We start from the raw sequence: 15,741 nt of genomic DNA, 5'->3' as shown, positions 1-15,741 counted from the left end.
GGTTAACAAGCTTACCGGTGAGTTGCCAAGACTCTAAGATGCCATCGTACCTCTTGGCACCTAGCAACACTTTCTCTCTAGACCTATAAGCATTAATTATTCTCTAATCTTATGTTTAATTATCTTGGATGATCACTTTAAGCACTTTGGTGGTTTAGATATCTTCTCAAGTGTGTATGAGTTTTCTCTGGACTCCAACAACATGTCACATATTCAAATAACTGAGTGGAGGGGTATTTATAGCCTCAAATTTGCGCACTAGACGTTAACCCAACGGTTCAAAAAAGTTGTTAACACTGGGTGATTCGGTGAGGACAATATTACGAACACCGGATTATCCGGTGAGTACATATTCAAAAACTAGCCGTTGGAACCAATGTAAAGTCACTATGAACACTGGACACACTGGTATCGAGGTATTCTTCAATCTTCAACTTTGGAAACGCTTCTGTAAGAAATACTCAGGTGTGAAACATCCGATGTGTCAATATAGACACCAGACCTTCCGGTAAGTTGATCTTCGTTCTTCTGTGTTTAGATTCTTCTCTATAAGAATTAGTCCGACGTGATCCTCCGGTGATCATCGGACCATCCGGTGAAGCCATTTGTATTCTCTCCTTCGTCAACAATGCTCTGCAGCTTCTGCCCATTTGACACCAGATCATCCTATGAAGTGAAGTTACCTCTGGATACAAAGCTCCGGTGCATACAATTTTTCCAGCATCAGACCATCCAGTGAGTATATTTTTTCTAAGACTTATCCAATTCAACTAAATTTTATCCCGACTACGATTGCTTCTTGATATATTGTATCCATGAGGCATACTATTATATATTTTTGACAAATATATTAGTCATATTGACTATGTTGTTATTAATCACCAAAATCACAAATATAGTCTAATATGACTATTTTTGCTACAATCTATTGATAGCTCATCATGACGGTGGGTAGGCACACCAATCCTGTTTTGGTCGTCCTGCATCTCATGTACCATCACCGAATGTTATCACGCTCACTCGTCAAACCATCTTGCAGTATTAAATGCTACGAGATGGGTCACTGCAACACCACATCTGCCCATGATCTTGCTCGTCGAAAGGGAGTGTCTAGGAAAGAAAAACACCAAATGGAAAGCACTAAATAAGACTTGACTGGTTATGTGTGTACTTACTCTATACCACAACCAATCCTTGCTGGTCGTAGGATTTTGCTTTGCGATCAGAGGTTGGTCGCGCAATAAGGTCGTGGTCTTGTCAATATCTATTGTCGGTTGACACCTGGCGGCACGAGACTCACTTCATAGGGCACACCCTCACCCATTACACTGATAGACATCACGAGAACTTCTGTATCTCACGTCACCATCAGATATGTACATTAAAATCTGTATTATATGCCTAGCCGAAATCCTGCTCGATCTAAGTTGAGGCTCTTTGGAGCTAGTTGAAATTCTGTTCGAGTATCTAGTCGAAGCTCGTTGGAGCTAGTCGAGCTGTAGTCGAGTGATAGCTAAATCTAGTTGAGGCTTATCGGAGCTAGTTGAAACCTAATTGATATTAATTATCTAAATTTATTTTTATTTATATTATATTAAAAATTGTACATGCAGCCGTACAATTGGGCCTGTCACGTTAGGTACCTTTGGGGCAACGAGCCGGGTTCTTGTGCGAGGCTCCAAGTGTGATTCAGAGCCACGCCAGAGACGGCGAAGACAGGCCCGGATTGGTTCCGTCCCAGTCTTGGGTCCGTGGAAATTTGTGCCGAAGCCGAAGCGTCTAGATCCGGGCCACGTGCATCTGATGGTTTCCATCACTACCCATCACTAAAGCCATATCCAACTGTTTTCCTTCGAGAACGAAAGTCTTATCATAAAGAGATTTTTATTTTTTTAGCGTTTTTATAAAAAAAATTTCACGGTTTTCTTATTTGGATTTTTAAAGTTATTTTTTTTATGACGGGATTTTCTCTCCTTTTTCTGCACGATTTCCTTCGTACAAAAGCTGTTAGAGATGAAAGAAAATAAAAGGAATATGAACAGAGAAAAGAATCAGAAAAGGAACAAAATAAAGAAAATATGTTTAGAGATGGTCTAACAAGCTAAGATCCCTTTTGCAATGGAGGATTACCAAATAATTTTTTAGGATTCTAGTTTATAAGAAATTTTTTCTATAAGACCATTTGGATCACATGAAAGAAAGGAAAAAATTCTATGGATTGCTTTCCTATAGCCTAATTCTTAAGGATTATAAGCAAGAGCTTCCTTTGCCTCTACTCCTTCCTCCAAATTCCTGTGTTGCATCTAAAGACTTCATTGGAAACTTTCCTATATTATAAATTTATGTAGGATTGCAGGAACTTAGACAATTCGAATCCTGTATTTTTTTTATTCTTATATTTTTTTTATAATCTTGCATTTCGAAGAGAGGCTAAAGGATGCATGAGTAGTACTCCATTCTGGATTCTCGATGCTACAGTAAATTAAAGTTCGCATTTCTCAATACAATACTGCTACAGTAATAAACTGCATTTTATTGTTTATACACTCACGATCTACTGTAGTATCTCTCGGAAAAGAAGTCAGAGGATACGAATCCCTCCACTCTTGAGGCCTAATTATCTGGAGCCTGCTTTGCTTATATCCAACTCTGGCACCACGTTAGACGATCGGCGGAAGGCTGGAGCAGCTGCAGGTGGAGCAGAATTTAAGGCACGGTAACTACTAATGGAGTTTAGTAGTAGTAGTAATTGACCACTGTCAATCACCAATAGATTGTGGACTTGTAAAAAGCAACAGGCTTAGCTAGTACTAGTAGTAGTAATAAAGTTTGAGCAGCATCTAGTAGTTTCCCAGCCCACGAGAGCACTCGTGTGTTCTGGTCATTTGGAGGCCCTCCAACCAACGTGCCGGTTTGTGTTTAATGTTTAGCAAAGGTTCAAAAGCAAGCCACCCTGCGTTAAACTCGAGCGATGTTACACGATTGACCTGCTGGCCTTGCCGAAGGTGCTGGGCGCCACGGCACGGTCCGGCAGGGACGCGCTCCGGTGCGGGAGCGCGAAGGTCCTCGGCCGCCGGCGGTGCCACTGGAGGAAGGCCGCCGCTTGCCGGACGCCCCCGGGCTGCTCTTACTAAACACCGCGAGGCCCGCACAGGAGTACGCGTAATCAGATAACTTCGCAAAGGATCCGGAGCCGCATCGGCACGCAGATATCGAGGCATGCTCTTACCAATGCTACTACCGGCAGTTCCGAACAGATAATACAGTCGCAATTTAGACGCAACGGAAGTAAATAAAAATCAGGCTGCATGATTACATTACATTACTGAGTAGAGGAGGATTTACTCCAGTAATAAAATTCCGAGTACAAAATATTAAAAATGTCAGCATAGGCTGTAGCAAACTGCAAACCACCTCCTGGGTAGTTCAAGTACTGACAAACAAGTCATTGCCAAACAATGGAGCTCCAAAAGCTTACAACTCTGTCTCTGCTGTATGTAATTCTTGGCGCCTCAAAACTGTCGACACTGTTTATCTCACTCACCGGGCTGCCTGTTGTGCTGCTTGAGCTGGCTCCACGATGTTCTTTCCTAGCATGTAAGTCCGCGCATTAAGGTTCTTCAGGCTTTCGATAATCTGCTCATGGCTGCAAAAGATCGTTTCCCCCATAAATGGTGACATAGAGAAATCAGGTTATTATTCTAGCTGATTATTGGAACATTGTTGTAGTTACATGTGAAGGAAAACAAGAGTGAACCGTTTGTACAGCGAGGATGGCTGGAGCAACTTACACATTAACATGATTTGTGGTCATGATAAGAGTTCCTGACACTGAATCAATCCTGGCATCCAGTTTTGAACTCTTGACCAAGTTCATTATCCACAATTCCGCCTCATCATAGCTCATGTTCAACTTCTCTGAAAGCATGCTGTTCATTGAAAATACAGAAGAACATCTCAGATTTGTTAAGAATCAAGTTCCTATGCGGTCCATAAAAAATGATTTGCAAAACTACAAAAAATACGCTCTCAAACTGAAAGGTTATAACTGGTTTTGAACCTGAGAATACTGTGCTTAAATAATTATTTCTAACAGGTTTGGTCAATAAGCCTATTAGTGGTTTCAATTTTCAAAATTGAATGACATTCAAAAGGATGCAATGTTAATTAGTATCCATTAGGACATTACAATTGCAGTTTTGCTGACGTTAAACGAGTCTGAAATCATCTAGCCATATACCAAAGAATAATCCAATTAAATAGTAGGCGCAGCAGGCAGAGTGACAAATAATTCATATTTAATAAGTGCACTACAATTCATCCAATTAAACATTGTAACAGAAATTTCTTCAGTCATTAAAAAGAGAGCAGAAGACCAGAACCACCCACCCAATATCAATGCACCGATGTATACGGCAGTAAGTCTCGAAGATAAGCAGACGAGCATTTTCAAGGAACTCATCTCTCAGAGGAACAGTGATGAAATTTCCTTCTTGAATGCGCTTTCCCAGAAAAGGATCATTCAATATAACCTAGAAACACAACCATTAGAGCACAAGAAAGGTAAGACATCAGGTTGTATAACCTAGAAACACAACCATTAGAGCACAAGAAAGGTAAGACATCAGGTTGTATAACATGTGGGAATAAGGTTATCTTTTATAGAGGCAACATGTCATATTGTCCACAATTTAGCAAACCAAGATGCAGATAACTACAGACAAGAGCTTCTCCACAATTTAGCAAAGCAAGATGCGGATAAGTACAGACCAGCACTTTATTATCTGAAGAGGAAAAAAGAAAACACAGTGACAATCCAACCGTGGGCAAAATTCAACCAAGAAGTGTACACAGGCTGGACATACAGACCTTAGTGCTACATACAATACATCTAAAAGTCACAAATAAACTTTGGCATGTTGAAGAAAAAAATAGTTTAGCTGGCCATCATATAAAGCATTAACGGGTGAGGACTCATATTGCAAGAGGATGTTTAGCCAACAAAAGAATAGGTAATACATTGTCATTCAGACCTTTCAACATTCCAACAAGCACATACGCATGAAGTTCAATGCAACAAAAAGAATGGCCATGAAGATTGATAAAAAATAGCCTCAAGCTTACCTGCTCACACTCCATGAGTTTCTTTTGTGCACCATCAAAATCGTAGTTCACATACAAGCATTCCAAGAATTCAGTTATGGGATCCTTGTAGCAATGCTGCTCCTGCTGAATGACTTTAATCAACTCTCTAAGCATATTCCTTCTCCTTTTGTTCACAACAACTGCAGTAGCTAGGTATCTCAGAAGATGGTGTGCATTTGTCTGAATAGCATTCAAATACCTGGAAAAAAATGAATTGAAAAATTGGCTGACATAACCTTGACATCAAAGAAAGATTAGTTTCATTTTTTAACTAGATAACACGGTAGGAAGGAATGAACTGTGAAAGCAAAATAAATTTCCGAAAACAATTTGTTCAAAATATATTTTTGAACAACAATGTATTTCTAGCCCTCCATGTACCACCTGATACATTTGAGAGTGACAACTCTCTCATAAGAAAAATAAACAAAAACTGATTTTAAAAAAAAATTCAGAAGATTTGTCAACTTCTACCCTGAAATTTAGAAATGTGGAAGACTTTACCTATATCTTGCTCACTACTAAAATCACTTTACAGTGATATTTCTAATCATGTTCCAGAACTACTACGCCAGAATGCTATTACTCGTAACAACAAGACAACAGAACAAAGTCGTTTTGAGCTTTTAATAGACAAACCTGTCCTGGAAGAACAGATCAATTATCCCATTTCTACCATTTTCATGGTTGAAGAAGATAAAGAGACTCCAATGCATCAGCCATATCCTATTCTGAAGCTGATTTAGAGGTGATGAGAAATTCTGCCAAAAAATCAGAGAATAAACAAAGATAGTTATATAATGTAAATTAAACTAACAACAAAGAACACAATATTAAATATTGAGAGGAAAACCTTTGAATCAATGATTTCCTTCAAGCGGTTTAGCTCTTCCAATGCAACGTCCCAGTTCTGCATTAGAATCTCTGCCGCCAACTTTCCCCACAGGGCACTCACGCTCCTGTCACTGTTTGTGCACAAAGCACGATATTGGTAAAGGTAGTCAGCAGCCCCAGAGTAGTTCCCGCACTCAAATTGAAATTTGGCAAAATGGTAGAGAGCGTCGATCTGATCAGGACCAATCTGCATTATTAACAAGAATTCAATTAGTTGATTAGCACATAACATGACAAACAATTGAATGTGCACACCTTACAACGTTTCTTTTGAGTTCTGGTTTTAGTTATTATGCACCGAGCTTCATGAATAAGGGTGGCAGTGGGTCAGGTCCCCGTGGGTTTCAAACCTGGTGGGGGTGGGTTCAGGTGGAGAAATGGCCTCGCAGGTTTAGTTATTATGCACCAAGCTTCATGAATAAGGGTGGCAGTGGGTTAGGTCCCCGTGGGTTTCAGACCAGGTGGGGGTGGGTTCAGGTGGAGAAATGGCCTCGCGGGCCATCGGTTTGGGGGCCCGACACGAGATTGGTTCGGGTTCTAGTTTGCACCCACAGGTGCCCCACATATCCCAAAATCTGAGGCCCAATTACCCCGATGGCTCATTACCACACAGGCTTATCCGTTCACCCTTTAGTCCGCGTCACCGCATGCCGTCTCTGCTCACAAACCCAGTCAATTATATGACGCCATGACTCACGAACCCTAGGCGGTGGCTCTCGTGTAGCATGGCCGCATTGCGGCGCATCGCCCTCCCGACCTCCCCTGCTTGGAGTCCGCCCCTACATCTTCATTCTCGTCGTCGGTCTCTGCGGCTTCCTCTTCATTCTTGCTGTCGGTCTCGGAGCCAGTCTCCTCGGCATCAGCTTCAGCCTCGGCCTTGGCGGCTCCCGCCTCAGCCTCGGCCTTGGTCTCGTTGGCTTCTGGTTCAGGTTCCGCATCAGCTCGATCTGGCGGAGAAGCGACTCGATTTGGGGACTTGCCTTGTGCGCAGGGGGCGTGATGCTGCACTGCGTGGTGGATGCGATTCTCGCGCTCTCAGCACACTAGGTTTGCCGGACATCAGGCAGCTCTTCCCGGTCTCCGACCCCAGGTGGAAGGGTGTGGATTCTTCGGTGTTCATGAGGGAAGCTGGCAGGACACAGGGGGGGGGGGGTAGAGTGGGTTCGTGGCGCGATGGAGATGGGGGAGGAGGCCAGGACGAGGGAGGAAGGGGGGTGCAGTGGCCATGGTGATGCTAGTGGTGGTGGGCGTTAGCAAGATAGCGTAGTGGCCGAGTTTTTTTAGGGCCGAGAGGGGAGGAGTGCAAGGAGAGTGGCTTTACGTTTTTCATGTGTCAGAATTATTTGCGCGAAGGCGAGATGAGCATCTGGAGCTGGAGATGCGATGGCCGCCGCGGCGCCACCACCGTTCTCGATTCTGCCGCAGATTGCCGCAAGGTGGAGCTGCGAGCTCGAGTTCTTAGAATCTCGGCGAGGAGGCGGCGAGCTCGGGTTTCGGGTCCCCGCCAAGGCTAGGGGTGGGGGTGGATTTGCACCCAGTTGGATTTTCGGGGCCAGGTCGGGTTTCGTGTTTCGGATCGGGTGCGTTCTTGATCCACCCGGCCCCGACCCGACCCATTGCCACCCCTGTTCATGAATTGTTAATACATGCACAATACTCCCAAACAAATAAAGTGAACAAGGGAGAAGTTCTGACTTGTTGCTCACTACAGAGCTGCGAGGTGAAACGTACATCATCAAACACAAACTCAGTTGGCAATCACTCTAACCAGAAGATCCACAAAAAGATTGATTCCTGCGATCTCTAAACAAAGTAAATAAAAAATAAGGAAACTCCTATGAGACTAGTAAGCATTACACATGTCCACATTTAGGGCGCCTACGTGGTGATACCTCACATTTTGAATTATGCATGCTACCAAATTAAATAAATCTCACTATCCAGGTGCTGCAACACGCAAACTGAAAACACCAGCCCACACCCAACTAAAACAAGGCAGCATAGCAAAGGAACGAGCGTACACTCATAACTAAAACCAAAATCCATAGTATATGCATCTACAGCTAAGATCACATGGTCCCGAAGATCTTTACTGTCAAACAATTTCATAATCTTGCTAATGGCGAACAGACTCACAACCACATCTTGGGACACCAAGAACATTGAATTGTACCACCAATCCCACAAATCGCATAGCTCCAATAGGTTGGGCAGAAGAAGATTCGGACCTGGAAGCGCTCCTGGAGCATGTGGATGTTGTACTGCTTGTCGGGCCTGAGCTCCTGCACGAGCTGCGGGTTCTGGAGGAAGGAGACGAGCGGGGCGGCGGCCTCCTCGAGCGACCTGAGCCTGGCGACGACCTCGGCGCGGCGCGAGACCATGTCGGCGGGGACGTCCTCGGTACCGTGGAGCGACTTGTGGATGTCCATGGCATAGTCGACCATGTTGGTGCCGTTGAGGAGGCGTATCTTGGCCTCCAGGATCTCCTCGTCCTTGTAGAGCTGTCGCTCCTGCAGGAACTCCAGCAGCGGGAACACCAGGTGGCGGTCCAGCTGCGCCGCCATGAGCGCCGTCAAGTCGTGCTCCCCCATGTCCGCTCTCCCCGTGTGGCTGCCTAGGGTTAGGGTTTCTGAGGGTTCGAGGGTGGCGGCGCGGGGAGGGAGAAGAGGACTGGAGCAAAGGGAGTTTTAAGATTCGTGCTCCCGGCGGTGTCTGCCCCTGGTATCCGAGCCGTCCTCCATACTTTAAGATTCGTGCGTCATCATACTGTCTTTTGTACCTCCGTTGTATTTGTAGTTGTTTTCTTTTGGTTTCGTACAGCTTCTTGCTGCTACAAGATTTTTTTTTTCTGCAGCTCAAGCCCATCATTTTCTTTACATCCCAGAAATTGAATAAACAAGATGTGCACTCATCAACTTTAATGCAAATTTGAACACAAGTACACAAGATTTCTTTTTGCTTAACACATATTTGAAAACACATGTTCATGTAAGATTTAAAAACCACCAAAACATATTTTGGCTGCTCTTACTGCCACAGTGCTCGGCTGCCGCAAATAGGAAACCGGGGCGAGCAGGGGTGTGGAAGTATTGGCCATTCTAGGCCTGCCTTCCCCTTAAGAAAAAAGAGAGTGCATTCTTAGGTAACTGGTAAGGAAGATAAAAAAGTTCAGTACTTTCATCACCTCAACTAGGATCTTCAGGGTGCTTTTGATAGGAATTCAGATTCTTTTATAAATGTTTTGATTTCAAATTCTCTCTGAAAATATTTCTCTGGTGAATCAGAGTCACCTTTGAAAATCGTTTTGCTAGCTTTCTGGATTTAGTTTCTTGAAAGAGAAGATGGTAATTAACTATTTTGCCAATTGTTGATATGCTGTTTTTTTTTTTTGCAATAACAACAATAGACATACATAGAAAGCCTGAGCATCACCTCTGATCATTTTTTAGCAATTGACACATGCATTTGAATTTTATTGGAATTGATCAAATTCATGAAAAAGTGAGGCCATGTGAAGAAGCTTGAAATTTTACTATATAGCTTAGAGATGGAGATAATTTTAGAAATTAATCCATTAATTAAGATGAATATTGATGATTTTTCCTAATTTTGGAAATCCTTTTAAAGCTCTAAAAATTCATGGAAGGTGCAAAAACAGTCAGTTTTAATTAATTTTAATTTGAATTTTGTTCAGGATTTTTAAGTGCAACTAGTTAAAATAGGTTGGCTATGGATTATGGAACTTACATAAAAATTGGTAGATTTTTTGAAGCCTTTTAGAAGGTCTAAATCTACAGGGAAAGAGATTGAAAATATGGATTTTTGAGGCATATTGTAACAGCTAGGAAACGTTTTGTGGTCTCAGGCCACAATCGAAGAAAGGTTTCGACCATTTCATGCAGAATCGCCCTGCTCGTTTTGCCGTTTGGTATGGATTCTTGAGAATCGGCGGAGAAACGTTTCAGATTCACGTTGCCAAACGGGTCCTCAATGTAAGAGGTAGATACTCATGTACATGCTCGCATTATTTTCATTATTATTAATATAAATCAGAGGGCCGTTCTAAAAAAAAGTTGGTTATCCCACAAGCAGCGGCAGCATTAGCATGCCCCATGAGTAGCACAGTAGCAAGGTACAGGAGTTTTCATAAGCATCGCTCGCAGGCAACTGACTGTTGTATTACATGACACAAAGTCACAAACAAATTTACTTACAGTAGTCCTCGCCCGCCCTCTTGTGGGATCATGCTGCTGAAACGCTAATACGTGGTACAAACACAAAAACTATCTTTACAAACCCAAGAAATTACTTACTGAATGGTGGCTAAACATTTTGAGAGAAAAAACAGAGGATTGAAGAATCTGATTGGTGATCGAACCCAGCACAGCAAAACAAAAGAGAACAACACTCAACACCCATACTCAACTCAAGATGCCAACATTATCTTTTCACTTCTCTGTTTACTGATCTACCGTGTATCGTCACCGATGGACTCGTCCTTCTGAAGCTTCAGGCTCAGGTTACTGAACCTTTGCCTCGAGTACTGCCTAGACGCCTTCCTCCAGTCAGTGCCGGCCTTCATCATGGCTGCGAATTCATCATAGCTTATTTTCCCATCCTGAAAAAAACATAGATTACACCTTGCTGTTAGGATGACCCTATAGATTAATCTTGTACTTTTTTGTGGGGTGGGAAAGGGGGGATTGAACAGGTCAAACTAGTTACATTAAATTAATTTAAACTACTGATTGTGTTATGCGTCATGCCCCTTATCCTATCTTTCTTAGTCCCAAATGCCATTTTTTCTATAACAATACAGGTTGATAACAGTCAACAATCCTTCACGTTAAATAAAACCATGCCTTGCAAGTTGTGGCATCTGAACATTGACTGCCACATGGACATGGTCATACAAAAGGCACTATTCTTATATTCTGGAAACTATAATATTCACAGCAGTTTTACACTTTACTCCAGTACTTTCATCTCAATTCCCATTTATGATGGTAGTTCATTAATTGGAGTAGCAACTTACCAACAAATATGCTCTACAAATTAGTTCTGTGGTCTGGGGAAGGTAGATTTTGCTTACCTTATCTGTGTCCACATCACGGATGATGCCACTGATAATGTCTTCATCATTTGCTTCCAGTTCATCAGACAAAGCCTCCCTAAGCTCCTCAATTTCTATGTACCCACTCTTATTTTGGTCGAAGTATGAGAAGGCCTTTTGGATGTGTTCATCATTGCCTATTTTTCTCACATGGATAGACACAGTAACAAATTCTCCATAGTCTAGGGTCCCATTTTTATCAACATCAGCCTGCAAAGCATTGAAAGTAACGTTAACAGGTTTGTCCAAGATACTTTTGCTCTAGGGTAGATCATTTTTGGTAAGTTACTCACAGCATCCATCAATATCTGAATATCTGAATCAGGCATTTGGTTTCCAAGTTTACGGAGGCCAGCTTTGAATTCCTCGAATGTTAGTTTGCCATTGTTGTTCACATCCATTTTATCAAACATTTGCTTTATATCAGCTACTTCCTCTACGGACAGATGCTCAGCAATCACCTGCAGATGTTTAAGCATAAAATAAGTTAGTTTCCATGCAAAAAGAAAGTTAGTTTAACTAGACTAATTCATCCATTCATCTCGCATCACCTTGTATGCAAAATTCTAAAGAAGTTTCCTGTTCAACAAGGAAACTGTTGAATTTGGTGCCACGTGCAGTAAGTCTTACCCTTAGGGCTTTCTTCTTTAACTTGTTCATCGCAGCAAATTGCTGCAGTCTCACTCGGACAGTATCACCAAGAGGAATGTCCGGCATCTTTTTGGAGTCATGTAACCATGGATGTTCTGCCCATTCAATTGACATTGTCAGAAGCAATGACAAAATAATTTGAGACGTGCAGTTAGTAAACTCAAAACTAACTTTGAGTATCATTTTTTGATACAATTCACATAGTGATGATAGGAATACCCTACATCCGCTCTGTTGCATAGACAACCAAACTCCAATAGTCATCTAGAGATTCTGTGTAACTCCCAGAATGAGAATTAGTCCTTCGATAATTTTAAGATAAATCTGCTGATGATCATGCCAGTTCATAATTTCTAAATTGAATGACAGCCAATACATAATAGAAGCGCATTCCCAATTAAGATTCAATTTGCCATAGCAATCAGAGTAAGATAGCATTCTGTAGCCTGTTGAGATGTGGGAACAGGTGACGGTGATGCTTACCAAGAACTTGTGCTGCAGTAAACCGTGTGTTTGGATTTGGGTCCAGCATCCGCTTGACAAGATCTTTAGCAGGCTCAGATACTCTGGGCCATGGATCTCTTTTGAAATCTACAACAGAGCGTATAATTGCCAGTGCTACTCCCTGTTCAGTTTCTGCACAGCATCACAGGTATGGGATCATGATGTTGTTCTAACTTTCTATAAACATGCATGCATTCTAGCCAAGAGAGAGAAAATACCTGCCCAAAATGGTGGTGCACCACAAAGAAGTATGTAAAGTATCACTCCTGCACTCCAGACATCAATTTCAGGGCCATAGTTTCTCTTTAAAACCTCTGGAGCCATGTAGTATGGACTGCCTACAATTTCAGTAAACCGCTCACCTGCATACGGAAGCCAATGGAAGTAATGAATAAGTATCCAGCTTTTCTGTAAAGAGTGTATTCATATTTCCAACAAACTGTGTCAATGAAGGTAGCTCCATTTTGCTGGGAAATGAAGCTTAGCATCGAGACATTTCACTTTCTTATTTTCTGTGGGAACAACAAATTCCATTTGTTCAAATCCATTTTTAGCAAAACATACCAGGCCTGAAGAACACGGACAGCCCAAAATCAATTGCCTTCAGAGGGGAACTGTCCTTGTTGTTTGCATATAAGAAGTTCTCTGGTTTAAGGTCCCGGTGCATGACGCCATGCATGTGGCACATCTTCACAGTAAAAAGAACAACGATTAATGTCATGAGATAATGGAATGATGCAAGAAATAACAATGGAATAAATGATGCAACATTGACAATGAAATCCTAGATCCCGCATGAGTATACGCTTAGGAATTGGGATACTGATTTGCAGTAAACATTGCACTTGATTTATATAGCTCCTTAAAAGCCAATTCATTACCAATATGGTTAAACATTTAATACCGACAAGGATGAACAGGCCCCAAGGTTTAACAGATTGCCGAACACTAAAAATACTTATTCCACCACCGCATTTCATTCGGAAGCTTATCCATCTATCCATCCTAAGCTCAGCTGAAGGCTAGCATGCTTCCTATTCGTCACTAATCATGATGAGCAGCTAATAATGACCAATTCATGAACATAGCAGCCAATGCAAACAAGTAAAACATCTTGAGTCAGAACTAAAGAGTCTTCTCACATAAACAAATTCATGAGTATAAGAAAAACAAATTCATGAGTCCAATAAAAACCAAATTCACGAGTCTAATAAAAAACAAATTCATGAGTTTAACAGCCACTGCTAGTAATCATACTACTGCTGCAATAGTAAGCAATAAGCTAAGAGCCTAAGAGCCAAGGGAAGAGTTTTTCTCGTCTCTCACCTGGACCACCTCCACGATGGTGCGCGTGACGGCGGCCGCTGCGCGCTCGGTGTAGTGGCCCCGCGCGACGATCCTGTCGAAGAGCTCCCCTCCCTCGCAGAGCTCCATGACGATGTGCACGGCGTCCTCGTCCTCGTACGCGGCGCGGAGGCTGACGATGTTGGGGTGCGGCGGCATGTGGCGCATGATGTCCACCTCCCGCCGCACGTCCTCCACGTCCACGGGCGTCCGCAGCTTCCGCTTGGATATCGACTTGCAAGCGTACCGCGCCCCCGTGGCCGCCTCCGTGCACAGGTACGTGATGCCGAACTCGCCGCGCCCCAGCTCGCCGCCGAGCTCGTACCGCTCGCCCAGGTCCCGCCCCGTCGGGTCCCGCAGCACCACCAGCCCCGGCCGCGCCGGCGGCGGCGGCGCCCCGCGGTTGTACGTGACGTTGTACGGGTTCGCCTTGTGCTGCTTCCGCCGGTTCTTGCCGCCGCCCTGCGTCGCCGGCGCGCCGCAGCAGTTGCCCATGGTCGTCGCGGCCTACTAGCAGACAAATTGGGGAACTGCAATCCGGCGAGCTGGATTCAGTTCAACAACGGAGGCGACTGACAGCAGAGAAATTTACATGGAATTGGGGAAAACTCCGTGCGGGCTTTGAACTGGGACTTAGCGTGTGAGCTGGGTCGGGGAGGAGTCCATGAATTCTGGACGCGTTCTAGAAGCGGGCAATAAAAGCCAGCGCAAACTAGCAGAAAGATGCAATCTTTCCCGGGTTTTTTGTGGAGAAGACTCCTATTTAAGCCCAAAGATCCTATCTTTTTCGGAGATTTCATGGAGACAGTAGAGATTTTAGCGGAATTAGTATAGCTAGTCAGGATAGTCCCGTGAGGAATGGAGCGGTTGGTGTGTGTTTCTGGAAATGCGCGAGTCAGCAAGGGAATAGGACTGGTTAGCTACTGTATATGTATTATTTGCTTAGATGTAACTAGTTTATTTTTTTAGTACACCTCTAATTACGAAAAAAAAATAGTATAAATATATTACATTAGATATATTAGTAACTACAAATATATATGATATTAATTTAGATATATTCTCTAGTTGTAATTATGTATATTTTTATAGAATCGTAATTTATTCACCTCTACACATACCTCCAGTTAAACAGTATAGTTGTGATCATAAGATAGATCAGTTAATATATATATATATATATATATATATATATTAGAACCAAGAACGTATATTTCTTGGCCAAAGAGTTGTCGGTTTATATTGGGACCAGCAGCAGGAGGAGATTAATTTTTGCATATTTGCAAAATCCAATTATACTGCTACCAAAGTTCTTTAGAGAAACAAATTTACTTGTATAATTTATATATGCTCAACCTAAATATGTTGGATCTATTTGGAACATAGGATTCTAACATGTAGAAACAGGAAAAACACAAAATTGAAGTCGTCTGACACTTACGATCTTACCTGAATCTAGAATGGAAGAAAACTTGTAAACCGTTTGGATACAACAAAGGAAAAACACTGGAATGAGAAATAGAATCAAAGATTTTTTACATGAGGTTGCTAGAAATTCTCCAAAATTCCTATAGAACAAGGCATTCCATATGAATTTCATAGGAATTCTAGAGGTCCAATCCTTTGTTCTAAAGGGCTCTATTGGAATTTTTCCTATAGGATTCAAATCCTTTAAAATTCCTTTATTTTTCCTTTGTTACAAATGATGCCTTAATAAGTTTTGTGAGCCGAAAATCCTGACTTGAGTGCAACAGAATGGAACGATTCTAAAATAGGATTAACGAAAGTTTTTTTGTTTGTTTGATGCGCGGATTAGCAGGAGATCTTTTGAAATACAATTATACAAAAGACTGGAGGTGGTGCGAAGAAGACTCTGAAGTTTGAAAACTCAGCAGGGAGACTTTGGGAAGTGGGGCTGGACGTCGACAAGAGGCTTGGAAGGAGGGTTTGGTAAGCAAGAAGGCAACGTAGCTTAAGCCCCAATTCATGACACCGAGAAAAAAAAAGGCGGATAACCCCTAGCCTCCGTCCTCCCGCGTTGGGTAGCCATGGACATGGAGTCGTCGATTGTTCTAATCTCCAGTCGTTCA

The 15,741-nt window shown here is 42.6% G+C and overlaps 2 protein-coding genes across 2 annotated transcripts; both read right to left on the bottom strand.

Annotated features, from left to right (window-relative positions):
* Positions 1 to 3,289: 3,289 nt before the first annotated feature.
* Positions 3,290 to 8,716, bottom strand: LOC133913607 (eukaryotic translation initiation factor 3 subunit E-like). Its single transcript, XM_062356798.1, has 7 exons — positions 8,268 to 8,716; positions 5,999 to 6,226; positions 5,785 to 5,906; positions 5,125 to 5,344; positions 4,390 to 4,532; positions 3,792 to 3,929; positions 3,290 to 3,646 (listed from the first exon to the last, which is right to left on the bottom strand). The coding sequence occupies exons 1-7, from the start codon at positions 8,628 to 8,630 to the stop codon at positions 3,541 to 3,543; spliced, it is 1,320 nt and encodes a 439-aa protein (XP_062212782.1). The 5' UTR covers positions 8,631 to 8,716; the 3' UTR covers positions 3,290 to 3,540.
* Positions 8,717 to 10,164: 1,448 nt separating this feature from the next.
* On the bottom strand, positions 10,165 to 14,534 carry LOC133913606 (calcium-dependent protein kinase 8-like). The gene is made up of 8 exons (XM_062356797.1): positions 13,634 to 14,534; positions 12,872 to 12,995; positions 12,526 to 12,669; positions 12,287 to 12,439; positions 11,783 to 11,898; positions 11,446 to 11,613; positions 11,132 to 11,362; positions 10,165 to 10,657 (listed from the first exon to the last, which is right to left on the bottom strand). The coding sequence occupies exons 1-8, from the start codon at positions 14,144 to 14,146 to the stop codon at positions 10,508 to 10,510; spliced, it is 1,599 nt and encodes a 532-aa protein (XP_062212781.1). The 5' UTR covers positions 14,147 to 14,534; the 3' UTR covers positions 10,165 to 10,507.
* Between the last annotated feature and the right edge of the window lie 1,207 nt (positions 14,535 to 15,741).

The sequence above is a fragment of the Phragmites australis genome, chromosome 3 (assembly GCF_958298935.1).
Source record: "Phragmites australis chromosome 3, lpPhrAust1.1, whole genome shotgun sequence".
Taxonomy (NCBI): Eukaryota; Viridiplantae; Streptophyta; class Magnoliopsida; order Poales; family Poaceae; genus Phragmites; species Phragmites australis.
This window is presented reverse-complemented; position numbering and strand designations above follow the sequence as displayed.

Coding starts and splice junctions, on each gene's coding strand:
- LOC133913607 (XM_062356798.1), bottom strand. CDS start 8,630: ATGGGGGAGCACGACTTGACGGCGCTCATGGCGGCGCAGCTGGACCGC. Junction 5,345..5,784: donor GATCTGTTCTTCCAGGACAG/GTTTGTCTATTA, acceptor ATTTTTTTCCAG/GTATTTGAATGCTATTCAGA. Junction 4,533..5,124: donor AACTCATGGAGTGTGAGCAG/GTAAGCTTGAGG, acceptor TTGTGTTTCTAG/GTTATATTGAATGATCCTTT.
- LOC133913606 (XM_062356797.1), bottom strand. CDS start 14,146: ATGGGCAACTGCTGCGGCGCGCCGGCGACGCAGGGCGGCGGCAAGAAC. Junction 12,670..12,871: donor GTCCGTGTTCTTCAGGCCTG/GTATGTTTTGCT, acceptor TTCCGTATGCAG/GTGAGCGGTTTACTGAAATT. Junction 11,614..11,782: donor TAAAGAAGAAAGCCCTAAGG/GTAAGACTTACT, acceptor AAACATCTGCAG/GTGATTGCTGAGCATCTGTC.